The sequence below is a fragment of the Silene latifolia genome, chromosome 1 (assembly GCF_048544455.1).
Source record: "Silene latifolia isolate original U9 population chromosome 1, ASM4854445v1, whole genome shotgun sequence".
In the NCBI taxonomy this organism is placed as follows: Eukaryota; Viridiplantae; Streptophyta; class Magnoliopsida; order Caryophyllales; family Caryophyllaceae; genus Silene; species Silene latifolia.
In genome coordinates, this window is record NC_133526.1 from 144,452,890 (window position 1) to 144,465,742 (window position 12,853).

The 12,853-nt window shown below is 36.0% G+C and overlaps 2 protein-coding genes across 2 annotated transcripts; one reads left to right on the forward strand and one right to left on the reverse strand.

Annotated features, from left to right (window-relative positions):
* Positions 1-2,862: 2,862 nt before the first annotated feature.
* On the reverse strand, positions 2,863-6,060 carry LOC141657357 (protein FAR1-RELATED SEQUENCE 5-like). Its single transcript, XM_074464554.1, has 4 exons — positions 5,941-6,060; positions 5,201-5,278; positions 4,289-4,527; positions 2,863-4,015 (listed from the first exon to the last, which is right to left on the reverse strand). The coding sequence occupies exons 1-4, from the start codon at positions 6,058-6,060 to the stop codon at positions 2,863-2,865; spliced, it is 1,590 nt and encodes a 529-aa protein (XP_074320655.1).
* LOC141610141 (phosphatidylinositol 4-phosphate 5-kinase 6-like) lies at positions 5,908-11,746 on the forward strand. Its single transcript, XM_074428602.1, has 8 exons — positions 5,908-7,642; positions 8,202-8,369; positions 8,747-8,912; positions 9,083-9,199; positions 9,425-9,618; positions 10,322-10,428; positions 10,671-10,755; positions 11,195-11,746. The coding sequence occupies exons 1-8, from the start codon at positions 6,510-6,512 to the stop codon at positions 11,481-11,483; spliced, it is 2,259 nt and encodes a 752-aa protein (XP_074284703.1). The 5' UTR covers positions 5,908-6,509; the 3' UTR covers positions 11,484-11,746.
* The last annotated feature ends 1,107 nt before the right edge of the window (positions 11,747-12,853 follow it).

Consider the following 12,853-nt stretch of genomic DNA (forward strand, 5'->3'; position numbering starts at 1 on the left):
AGATCTTTTAAAAGACAGAAGACCAGGGAGGAAAAGGGTTAAAACAACAGCCGTTAATGGTCCTTCTCGGCGAAACACATAAAAGAACAATTGATTGATTCTAGATGGATTTAGCGAACAATTCTAGATGGATTTGTCGGATAATCTAATGTTTAGATAGTTGTTATTGATTGATTGAACAAATTTTTTCAGATAGTGTTTTTGTAATGCCTATAAGCTGTTATTGTAATATCTCGAGACAGTTATTCAAATGATCAAATGCAATTATTTTAAAGCTTTCATGTAGCTGATTATTGTAAAGCGTTTGCCCAATTATTTTAAAGCATACCTCTGATTATTTTAAAGCTCTCATGTATCTGAATATTGTAAAGCTCTTCCCCAATTATTTTAAAGCATATCTTTGATTATTGTAACAAATTGGCAAGTGTAAAGCATTATCAATTACTGTAAAGCATTATCAAATTAATATATTTATGGAAAAAAATCAGAATAATTGTGTAACACCTCACGGTAATTTAAGAGATCCAGTGATAGGCTTAATGACTAGTGCTTAAAGGGATTAGAAGTATTACTCATATCAACAAAGTGCACTTTCTTTTATGGTCATCCATGCGAAAGAACTCCAAAGTTAAGCGTGCTTGACTGGGAGTAGTCTTAGGATGGGTGACCTCCTGGGAAGGTTTTCGGGATGCGCATGAGTGAGGACAAAATGCGCTATAAAGGACCCGTGTTGATCTGTGGGCCATGTACACAGCCTGGTGAGCTATCATAAGTAACCGCTCCCGACCCGGTTTGGGCCGGGGTGTTACAAGTGGTATCAGAGCAATCCTGCGACCGTGTGGTGATTGGAGGCAGTTGTTATACGCTCATGGAGGCAGTGGTTATACGCTCCATTGTGATCACACACCTAGCGGGGGAGGATTCTGGGTTAGCGGTTATGCTCCCAGGCGCAACGAGGACGTTGCATTCTTCAAGTGGGGGTGACTGTAACACCCGACGGTAATTGAAGAGATCCAGTGATAGGCTTAATGACTAGTGCTTAAAGGGATTAGAAGTACTACTCATATCAACAAAGTGCACTTTCTTTTATGGTCATCCATGCGAAAGAACTCCAAAGTTAAGAGTGCTTGACTGGGAGTAGTCTTAGGATGGGTGACCTCCTGGGAAGGTTTCCGGGATGCGCATGAGTGAGGACAAAATGCGCTATAAAGGACCCGTGTTGATCTGTGGGCCATGTACACAGCCTAGTGAGCTACCATAAGTAACCGCTCCCGACCCGGTTTGGGCCGGGGTGTTACAAATTGCAAATAAACTCAACATCAATTATTGTAAAGCATAATTGTGATTATTGTATAGTTTTCACATTATTATTCAGTTATTCAAATGATCAAATGCAATTATTTTAAAGCTTTCATGTAGCTGATTATTGTAAAGCGTTTGCCCAATTATTTTAAAGCATACCTCTGATTATTTTAAAGCTCTCATGTATCTGATTATTGTAAAGCTCTTCCCCAATTATTTTAAAGCATATCTTTGATTATTTTAACAAATTGGCAAGTGTAAAGCATTATCAATTACTGTAAAGCATTATCAAATTAATATATTTATGGAAAAAAATCAGAACAATTGCAAATAAACTCAACATCAATTATTGTAAAGCATAATTGTGATTATTGTATAGTTTTCACATGATTATTGTAATAGCGCAAGGTATTATTAAATGAACAAAATCAGAACAATTGCAAAAAAATTCAACATTAATTAATTTAAAGCATAACTTTGATTATTGTAAAAGTCTAACACACTTATTGTAAAGTATACCCCTGATTATTTGTAAAAAAAGTCTGACACAATTATTTTGCAATCTTGCGGTTATTGTAAAGCATAATATGGATTATTTTAAAACGTAATCTTGATTATTTTAAAGCATAATGCATTTTTCATTCTTCTTCTTCATCTTCATCCTCCATTTCATTTTCCTCTTCATCTTCTTCCTCCAAAGCATGCTCAACAAACGAATTTGGACAGTTTCTCTTGTCATGGTGTCCCATTTGTTTGCAGTTATTACATAGCCTCTTCGGTTTAGTCGTCTTCTCAATTTCCTTATTCTTGTTTGATTTCATTCTCTTGCCGCTTCCTTTGTTTTTTGCAATCTTTGGTGGAAGAACAGTAATATTTGATTTTGCTGAACAACCTAAGAGCATTTCCAGTTCTTGTTCCTTTGTCAAGCTTTCTTTTGTTGGATTTATTTTCTCTCGGAATTGTAAAAGCATCAAACTTAGCTCCTTGATTTGATTTTCAGGCATCGAGTTAAGAACACTTATTGTTGCATAAAACTCTGACCATACCCTTGATAATTCCAACTTTCTCAAATAAGTGGGATCGTAGTCTTGCAATAACTTTCCATCCAGTCCATACAAAGGCTTTCTATATGATTTCTTCGTCCATCTGGTTTCGATGTACTGCTCCGGTATTCTTTGCAGTCTTTTCCCTGATATAATCCATATAATGTGTTTACAAAGGATTCCTTTCCTCTCAAACATCTTGCACGTACATGTTGTTTCCTTTGATTCGTTATTATGAGCAACCTGCATTACAGTGTAGTTATTTTAAAAGGCAAACATAGTTATTATATAGTTCAACATGAATTATTTTATGCAGACTAGCAATGAACACCAAGATAGAAGTCCTTCAGTTTTTTAAATGGTAAAACACGGTTATTGTATTCTTTTATCACAGTTATTGTATGTTAAAGTAAAAAGACAATTATGTTTATAAAATTGAATAACCTGAAATATTCTATGCTTCCTGTAGGCATCTTCAACATTTATAATGTGCATGTTTCCTTGCTCGAAAAAACCCCTAACAAAGACACGAACAGGGAGCCATTTGCACTTGCTCTTGGAACTCATAGAAAATAGTATGTGTGTAGATTTTAGAGGCATGTTTCTCAATCATTGTCTTAGAAGAAACCTGTGGCAATGTGCTGTCACTTGCAGTATCAAGAAATCTGTGATTATAGCGTTTTTGTTCCATTGCACTTTGAAAACGCAACCAAAATTCTACAAGTGTGCCATCTATGCTCTCAAATCTTTTGAAATAACTGTTTTGACTCTCTGATCTTTGTGTAGTTTTCAAAAGGCAGCCTAAAGGCAAATCCCTAAAGTAAGCAGGTATCCATTTGTGCCTTTTGCCATACATGTATGTCAACCAAGTATTATCATTCAACTCAAAGTCATTAATCACTTGAGTCCATTTTTCTTCAAACTCAATGGGTTCCAAGTCAGTATCCCAAACAACTCCACATATCCGCTCAACAAAGTCAGTCTCCTTACAAATCTGTGACTCAACTTTATCGGTAAGTTTTTTCATTATATGCCACATGCAGTAGCGATGTCTTGCTTTCTTGAATACAAAACGCACCCCGAGTTTAATTGCCGGATCTTGATCAGTAAGAATGTACTGAGGTTTCTTGTTGCCCATACAATCAAGGAACTTCTTAAACACCCAAATGAATGACCCATCGTTCTCATGATCGACAAGTGCAGCAGCAAAAGTCACTGATTTTTTGTGGTTGTCAACACCAGTGAATGGGGTGAAAGCCATGTAGTACTTGTTAGTACCGTAAGTAGGATCAAAGGTGATGGTGTCCCCAAACAAGGAATAATTCATTCTTGCTTGTGCATCTCCCCAAAAGATTTTAGTCAAACAATTATCCTCATCAACTTGATAAGCATAGTAAAAGCCATCTTGTGATTCAGAAAGCGCCTTTAAATAATCGAGAATCATGTCAGCATCCTTGTCACCTATATAGCATTTAATATTTCTTTTGAAGTTCTTGAATTCTGTGAGAGATGCACCAATGTTTGCATACCCATTTGATTGTTCCGCCAGAATTCTAAATGTCTTGGTAGCCCCGATGTTGAGTTTACAATTGTTAACAATTGTCTGCTTCATGTAAAGGTTAAATGTTCTTACGTTTTTCTGGAATTCTCGTTCTTTGAGTGAGCAGAGTCTGTGATTATGACGTTCATAAAACGTATCAATAGCATACCCTATTAGCTCCTTAAGGTCATTGAATACAGCACAAAACCGTATTTTTGCCTTGCAACCAAATCTTGTTATTTTTGTTTTCTTTGGCTCTACAGATCTTTTCCTCTTCTTTTTCTCTTCTGTGTTTTCAAATTCAACAACAGGTTTGAGTTTTTTTGCGATCCTCTTTGAATCCATGTCCAGACCATTGATTTTTTTGTCTATCAAACCATCACGGAATCTTGTTTGTGTGTACTTTCTTGGTATGAAACCACAAGCCACAACATATAAATTGTAAAACTCTATTGCCTCCTCCAGCTTTACAAACATTAACCCCAAAGCAGGTTTGAAACCATTTTCTACCATCCTATTCCACTCCTCACCGCCACTGGTATATCCCAATCCCAGATTATGGATAGTATTTTCTCCTGTTTCGAGCACGCAAAAAAAGAGGTGTAGACAAAGTTGTTGCATTGGTAGTATTAATTTCAATGCCTGGAAACATTAAAACAGGAGAACTGTTATGGTATTATTAATTTCAATATCTTAGATTCTACAGCAGTTATTTTAATGTTTTAATGCAGTTATTGTATCATACAAATCCAATTATTCTATCAGAGAGGGGAGGGTTTTAGTGAAATTGGTAGCCTAGTCCACCACAATGCACACACGGTTATTTTAATGTAATATTAAAGTTATTTCATTATTAAAGAATAGTTATTGTAAGGATTTTTTTGTCAGATCCTATAAAATAGTATTTATTATGAAAAAAACAATCTCTGCTACAACAGTTATTTTAACGTTATAATGCAGTTATTGTATTATACAAATCCAATTATTCTATCAGAGAGGGGGAGGGTTTTATTGAGATTGGTAGCCTAGTCCACCACAATGCACACACGGTTATTTTAATGTAGTATTAAAGTTATTTTAATACTGTAAGTCAGTTATTGTATTATTGTAATCCAGTTATTCAAATACTAGTTATTGAATGATATCATGAATGAAAACCTACATGCAATTACTGTGATATTATATAGTTGTTATTATAACGACAAAATGAGTAACAATATGAAAACAATCTACATGCAATCAGTAATTTTAACAAAAAACTTATCAACCTAATAACAACAGCTTTTATATCAAAGATTATGTCACAAATTTATACCGAATTCATCGTTGTTTGATTATCAAAGAATATTATCAAGCGAGTAAGCGTTTGATCGTCAAGTTCAAATCGTTGAAGCTGGAATTTATGGAAAAAACACGTAAATCAAGTCAGAATTTGTTATTTGATTCAATAACTGAAGTTATTCGATTATTAAATCAGAAATCGGAAGAAATATCAATACCTTCAGTTGAATTAGAAGAATTAGGGTTTTCGGAGAAAAATTGATGAACAAATTGATAGTTTTAATTGAAAAAATCAAAATAATGAATGAATTGTTGATCAAATTTTGAATAACTGATGAATTTGTTGATCAAATTTTGAAGAACTGATGAAACAAATTTCGCGTGAATTTTTGATGAACAGAGTGTTTGATCAGTAGAGAGAGAAAGGGGGAGAAAGAGAGAGAAAGAGCTGGGAATTTTATGACGTCTCAAATTTTGATAATTGGATTTTGTCAACTCATTTTCTTATATACGCGGGGAAACTCACAAAAAGTGTCAAACTCACCGGATCTTGTCTCTCTCTCTCTCTATATATATATATATATATATATATATATAGTAGATCTCATGAAGGAAAGCTAATTAAATAAGTATTATAATAGATTACAAAGCCCAATAAAATATGCACATAACACATTTCATAACAGGAATATATATATTTAAAAAATGGAATAAATTGCCAACTATGCAACTACCACCACTAATTGTAAATACAACCCTCCAACTGTAGGGTACCTCAGTTGTTGTAGGAGCAGACTTCGGAGACAAAGGCCTGGGTAAGTGGGTAATGTTATTCTTCTGTTTTACCCTTTGTGTTGGTCTAAACACAGAAACTACCTGACAGCAGAGAGACATCTCTTTTTTACAAACTTAAAACAAAACAAAAAAAAAAAATACTGTAAAAATACATAAAAGATTCACAAACAAAAGAAATAGCCGGCCTTTTGTCACCATTTTTCACATCAAAAACAATCTGACAACATCACCACTTTTTTCATTTTTTATTTACCAAAATATCCAAACCCATTTCAAAGATTCAATCTTTTTTGATTTTGGTGATCATTTGTTCACCTGGGAATTACATAGATACACAAATGTGGGCTGCTCTGTATATGTAGGAAGAAAAAGAGCTAAAAATGGCAGCATTTTGCTTGGTTTGGATGTCATTTGATGCTTTCAAGGTGGTCGTCAATGGAGGAAGGTGCATAGAATATTGGTAAGGAGAAGGGGAAAAAGGGAGAATAAAAAAAGAGCTAAATATAGGTACTTGTAGTTTGTAGAGGAGGGTGGGGGGGTTAGAGATAATGAACAAAGATCTCAGTAGAATTTTCAAGTTTAAGGTAAGAAAATCACATATTGGAACAACATCAGCTTCAAAAAAGAGGTCAAAGTCAAAGCCAAAGTCAAACAGCCTATTTGGCCCAATGTCTGTTGCCCACGTGGACGACGAGGAGGCCGATCCGAGTCCTGGTCCAAGTCCTGGTCCAGGTGAGGTGTACCATGCTGAGAAAAAGTTCAAAAATGGTGACTTCTATGTAGGTGAATGGGTGGACAAGCTCCCCCATGGACATGGCAAGTACTTGTGGAATGATGGTTGTTGGTATGTTGGGGATTGGTCCAATGGTAAGACGATGGGGAAAGGGAGGTTTAGTTGGCCTTCAGGTGCCACCTATGAAGGAGACTTGAAGAATGGTTATATGGATGGCAATGGCACTTACACCGCGTCGAATGGGGATACATATAGAGGGGGTTGGCTCATGAATTTGAAGCATGGACATGGGACTAAAAGCTATGTCAATGGTGATGTTTATGAGGGTGAGTGGGATAAGGGTTTGCAACAAGGTCAAGGGACATATCAATGGGTTGATGGGAATTCTTATGTTGGAGATTGGAAGGATGGTGTAAAACATGGGAATGGTACCTTAACTTTAAACAATGGAAATAAGTTTGAGGGTAATTGGGAGGATGGGTGTCCTAAGGGGGAAGGGACATATAGTTTTGCAGATGGAACTAGTTATGTTGGGTTTTGGAGCATGGATTCTAATGAGATGAATGTTACACCTGAAAACCCGGATTGGGACCCACATGACCTGTATTCTGTTGATTTGGATGATTGTAAGGTATGCCCTGATGAGGAGATTTTGATGTTTCCATCAGAGAAGATGATGAATTGGCCTAGTTTTGGTAGTAGGATGGGGAGGAAGTCGGTTGAAGCTAATCGAGGGCCTAAACATAACTCCAGGGATCATGAGGTTGATGGTCATTGTAATGGCTATGTTGGGGATAATGTGGAAGGTATGGCGGATCTTCAAGTCAATGATAGATCACCAAGGAATTCTCCAATCCTGCTTCCAAGGACCATCAAGAGGCAAGGGGTTACTATTTGTAAGGGGCATAAGAATTATGAATTGATGCTTAACTTGCAGCTAGGAATCAGGTAAAACCAGCTTGTGCAGGGTTCGTCTTTGGCGTTTTGTCATTCATATCTCTCCATATCCTGAATGCTTGCACACATTCAATTCCTTCAATCATGTTCTTGTACTGAAACTCAATTATGGTAACAATTGAAGAACATTAAATAGTTAATGTTAAGCTAACCAGCTAGCTATGACATTTGACAACATTAGTAAATTTAATATTAGACCGTCTCATATTGTGAAACCAACCAAAATACGTATGAATATATGGATCTCATTTAAGTTCGTCTGTCTGCATTAAGGACTGTATTGAGCAAAATGGGAAATTCTTGACGCGGTATCTTATGGAGACATAACTAAAATGTTTTGCCTTTTAGCTGCACAAACGCTCCTTCATGTCCTAGTAAATGATAATCTTAGGTTATAAACTACAGATACACTCCTTCCTGCCCTTGGAAAATAGGAACTACATGTAGTTGGATGAGTTTTCTTGGAATATGGAGCGTTCTAAAAGAAATTGGTGTTGAATAATGACAATCTTTCTGCAGACATAAAACAATTTTTGGTGCCTGTTTGCAGACATTCTGTGGGAAGGCCTGGTCCGCCTCCAAAGCCCAATTTAAAATCTTCTGCTTTTAATCCTAGCGAAAAAGTTTGGACAAAATTTCCCCCAGAAGGTTCTAAGCACACTCCTCCTCACCCATCGTGCGAGTTCAAATGGAAGGATTACTGTCCATTGGTTTTCAGGTTAGCTATCTATTGAATGAACATTTGAGTCTTTGATTGCGGACTATATACTTGGAAAAACAACATTGAGATTTGTCCGCTTGAAAAAGGATCAAATGAGATTTTGGAGAATTCCCGCAAGTTTTCTTTGAGTTGTGGGTAAATCAACTAAGAATCCTTCGGCTTGGAACCCATGATCACTGAACATAGCATGTCATCTAGTTTAGCCGGTAAAGCCATTGAAGGCGGATACTAATGACCTGAGACCAAAGCCTATCAGCATCAAAATTGCCCATGAGATCCCTTTACAGTTTACACCCACCAAAAAAAGAAACACTTGAACAGTACTCGTCAATATCAGTATTATAATCTGTTATCTTGATTCTATTTATGGCCAGGACTCTAAGGAGCTTGTTCAAAGTGGATGCAGCTGATTATATGTTATCGATTTGTGGCAATGATGCCCTGAGGGAACTTTCATCTCCAGGCAAAAGTGGAAGCTTTTTTTACTTAACCCATGATGACAAGTACATGATTAAGACTATGAAAAAGTCTGAAGTAAAAGTGAGTTCCTCCTTTTGCTCTTGCCTTTTACATACTGTGATTGTCTTTCATTTTCTGTCAGACAATCTAATTTGTTCCGTCAAATCTTCAACTATTTACATGGACAAATGTTCCTTTCACTTCTATTGTGTTTTGCTTAGTATTAGTAACTCTGTATTGGCTTGCTGCAGGTTCTTCTGAGGATGCTCCGAGCTTATTATAAACACGTCCAAAACTTTGACGACACTCTAGTCACCCGGTTTTATGGCCTTCATTGCGTCAAGTTGACTGGTGCCACACAGAAGAAAGTAAGATCATAGACTTAAGTGCACGTAATTATTTTTTTTTTTTTGGGCGTCGAGGCAGGTAAGAGCAGTTTTGATGCTGAATGGCTTCTAGCCCAGGTTACGACTTAAGTGCACTATAGTTGCTCAACGTCTTTAGTAGCTGATTTTTTCTTATACGTGCATTATTGACTTTACGAAGTGGATGCCGGTTTTATTGCCTTATAAGTTTTGAAACTGTTGTATCAGGTGCGATTTGTAATAATGGGAAATCTCTTCTGCACTGAGCATGCCATTCACAGGCGATTTGATCTCAAGGGTTCTTCTCATGGACGTACAACTGAAAATCCCGAGTCAGAGATTGATCCAAATACTACACTTAAAGATCTAGACCTCAATTATATCTTTCGGCTACAAAGATTTTGGTTCCAGGAATTCTGCAGGTGACAATTTCTTCTAATAGCATTCTGCATTCTTGTCTATCATCTCATTTATTCACTGATAATAGTTACTGGATTTACGGATTAAATTAGTAATTTTTTATTGGTGATTTAAGAGTAATTACCAGTTCATTTTGGCGTAATTAAGGTTGTTTCATAGACGGGTAATTTCTAAATAATATAATGCGAGTTCGGGAAGTATGGAGTGTACACTTGCATAATTATTTACGGAATTACGGTATAGTTTTCGTTCGAATAACTATGAGGGGGTGCGGAAATTAAATTCACGCAGCAATAATTAATTATTTTGGAAAATCCAACGGTTGCAATTGTTCGAACATTCATTCCCCTATTTCCCGATCTTGCCTATATATATATAGCCAAGGGATAAGATGGAAAAGTTACAGCAAAACAATCCATCTTTTGCATCTAAGAAATTATAACGATCTACACAAAATACTTCTATATTACTTCTCTGATTCTTGTGCCAGATGACAGAGGACACCGTCTTCTCTCAATAGAAAATTTGGTATATAACCCTGGCACTCATATAGGGTCGAATTATTCTATTAGGAATGTAGTCATTCGGTGTGGTTTATTATTGTCAATTCCAGTTTCGTGCATACTCAATATCTAACATTTTTGGAGTTGGTTTTAACTTTATTGTGGGATTTACATAAAACGTTGAGAGCATTCTTTGGTGCAGGCAAGTAGATAGAGATTGTGACTTTTTGGAACAAGAGCGAATCATGGACTACAGTCTTTTAGTTGGATTACATTTTCGAGATTCTTGTATAAAACCTATTACAGAAGGTAATCATAGTATCCTATGCTATGTTATTACATACACTGGTATAAGAATCACACATGGGTGTGTGTCCAAAAGTCGAACTCGTAGTTTAGGGAACACTCATGTTCTGGGTTTAAAATGAACTGTAAATTTGTGGTACACTTTAATACTCATGTCCGAGTGTCAGACACCGGTAAATGAAGTTATAAAAACGTGTCTAATATTTTTGTGGTAACTAAAAAATGCTTGTTAATTTCTCTTGCAGCAAATGGGCAGACTAACAGTGAATTGCTAGCTCCTCGCCTTTCAAGGGTAGATGAAACGGATAGGCTAGTTTTCGATCATACACAGTAAGATCTCCTCACTGATTATGTTAGCGTAAAATAATGGCCGCTTTGCTCATAAAATTTATATTTCAATGTCATGATTTTCATATGAGATCGTTTCGTTTCATAGTAACATTATCATGATACTTACCCAATGGCGCAGGCTAACTTTAATCATTGACGTTTACATTGTTGACTTTGTCTGATTTGAGAATTTTATACCTTGAAGACTCCCATACCATAAAAAGCAAATGTCAATTATATTAAACCGACCCAACAGGCCAACACTGTAGGAATTCTGGCTTCGACACTGGACTGACCCATGTGAAAATTCAATGGGATAGTTATTCTGAGTTACCAGCTCGACGCATATATACAGTAAAGTTTATGCATGAATGAGTTGGCGTTACATTCTATCAACATGAGACGCTTTTCTAAAGTCTTAAAATCATTAAAACTTCAGGTGGGCATCAATTAGATTAGGAATAAACATGCCGGCTAGAGCAGAGGTTACAGTAAGAAAAACAGATTGTGAGACTCAATTAATCGGAGAACCAACAGGAGAATGCTATGAAGTTATAATATTTTTTGGAATAATTGACATATTACAAGACTACGATATCAGCAAAAAACTGGAGCATGCCTACAAGTCGTTCCAATACGATCCAACGTCAATTTCAGCTGTGGATCCTAAGCAATACTCGAAACGTTTCAGGGATTTCATCTTCAAGGTATTTGCTGAAGATGGTTAGTAACTAAAATTTGTTTAGAACAGATTTTTAGTGGAAAGGTACATATTCAGACCCAGAAAAGGATGATCCTGAATTGTTGTAACTGTAAATTAGTAATCTAACTTAAATGGGTAGATTGTGGTTGTATTGTACCCAGTTCTTTTTGTTGTTTAGGTCCTAAAAACTAAAGAATATGGAGCTCAAAGTTAGTGCTACACAAGTATTTTTATCATGTACAGACAAAAATGTCAACTTTCTAATACTAGAAAATTGTTTACGGAGGCTGATAAGACGTGTTTTATATGGTGTAAGAATGTTGATTTGGGTGACTATTTCTAAAAGAAGTGGAATTTTAGAGGAATAATTGTTCTTTCTCTCATTTATCATATTAATGGTATTTGAGAAATTAAGTGAAGTTATGTAGTGTTTTTGGGCCAAATTAGTCGAGCAAGTGGACTTAAGAAAAGAGGGCCATGGAAATCAGGAAAACAAACATTGGACAAAAGCACATGGGTTGTCCTATGTTGGCCCAACATCAATAAGCAAACTTACGGAGGAATGAATAAATACGGAATGAACAAATGCAAGCGGCAGCGTTTTTGGACCAGAAAGTCGCGCGGGTCGCGGGTTCAGGCGCGGGTCGCCCGTGTCTCAGCTCTACTCGTGTTTTATTTCCTTTGTTTCCAACTTTCAGCTATGGATATAATTATTATTAGTTATTATTATTAGGTTAAGTTTGAAGTTCATATCATTCATACTATTATTCAATAATTGGAATTTGGGAAAAAAAACTCTCTTGAACCCTAATTACCTTTGCTTAGAAATTATGAGGAACTAATCCTCCCTTTCTTGGATCAACAATTGAAGCTATCGACTAATTAATTGTGAGATTGTTCTTTCTTTCTTTATTTCTCAAGTATTGTTTATGTCTCTTGCTCTAATTTTATGATTATTGTTTCTGTTGCTGATCTGATCAATTAGTAATTGTTTACTTTAATCTATTGCATGTTTAGAAATTGAATCCGTAATTGTTCAATTAATCTAGACTAAAGTAGCAAACTTTTCCCTAATAATTTGTATGCGTTTCATCGTTATTAGGACGAAGTAGAGACTAAACATATAATTCGAATCGTTAACCGCGTGTGTTAAAGATCGTTATCTTTATTGCTTCCTTGGATTGTTAATGCTGTTGTTGGATTAAATCTAGACGCTTGGCTTAGATTATTCAATAATTAGGGTCTTCTAATATCGCGTTTCGAGTTAGTTGACTAAACTTAAGAGGAAGGGGAAACTTGTATTTCCACAATAAAGTGCTTGAGAGTAATTGAATTAAAGACAGTCGAAGACCAATTAGTTTGTTGATAGTGGATGTTTGTTGACCCAAGACCTTT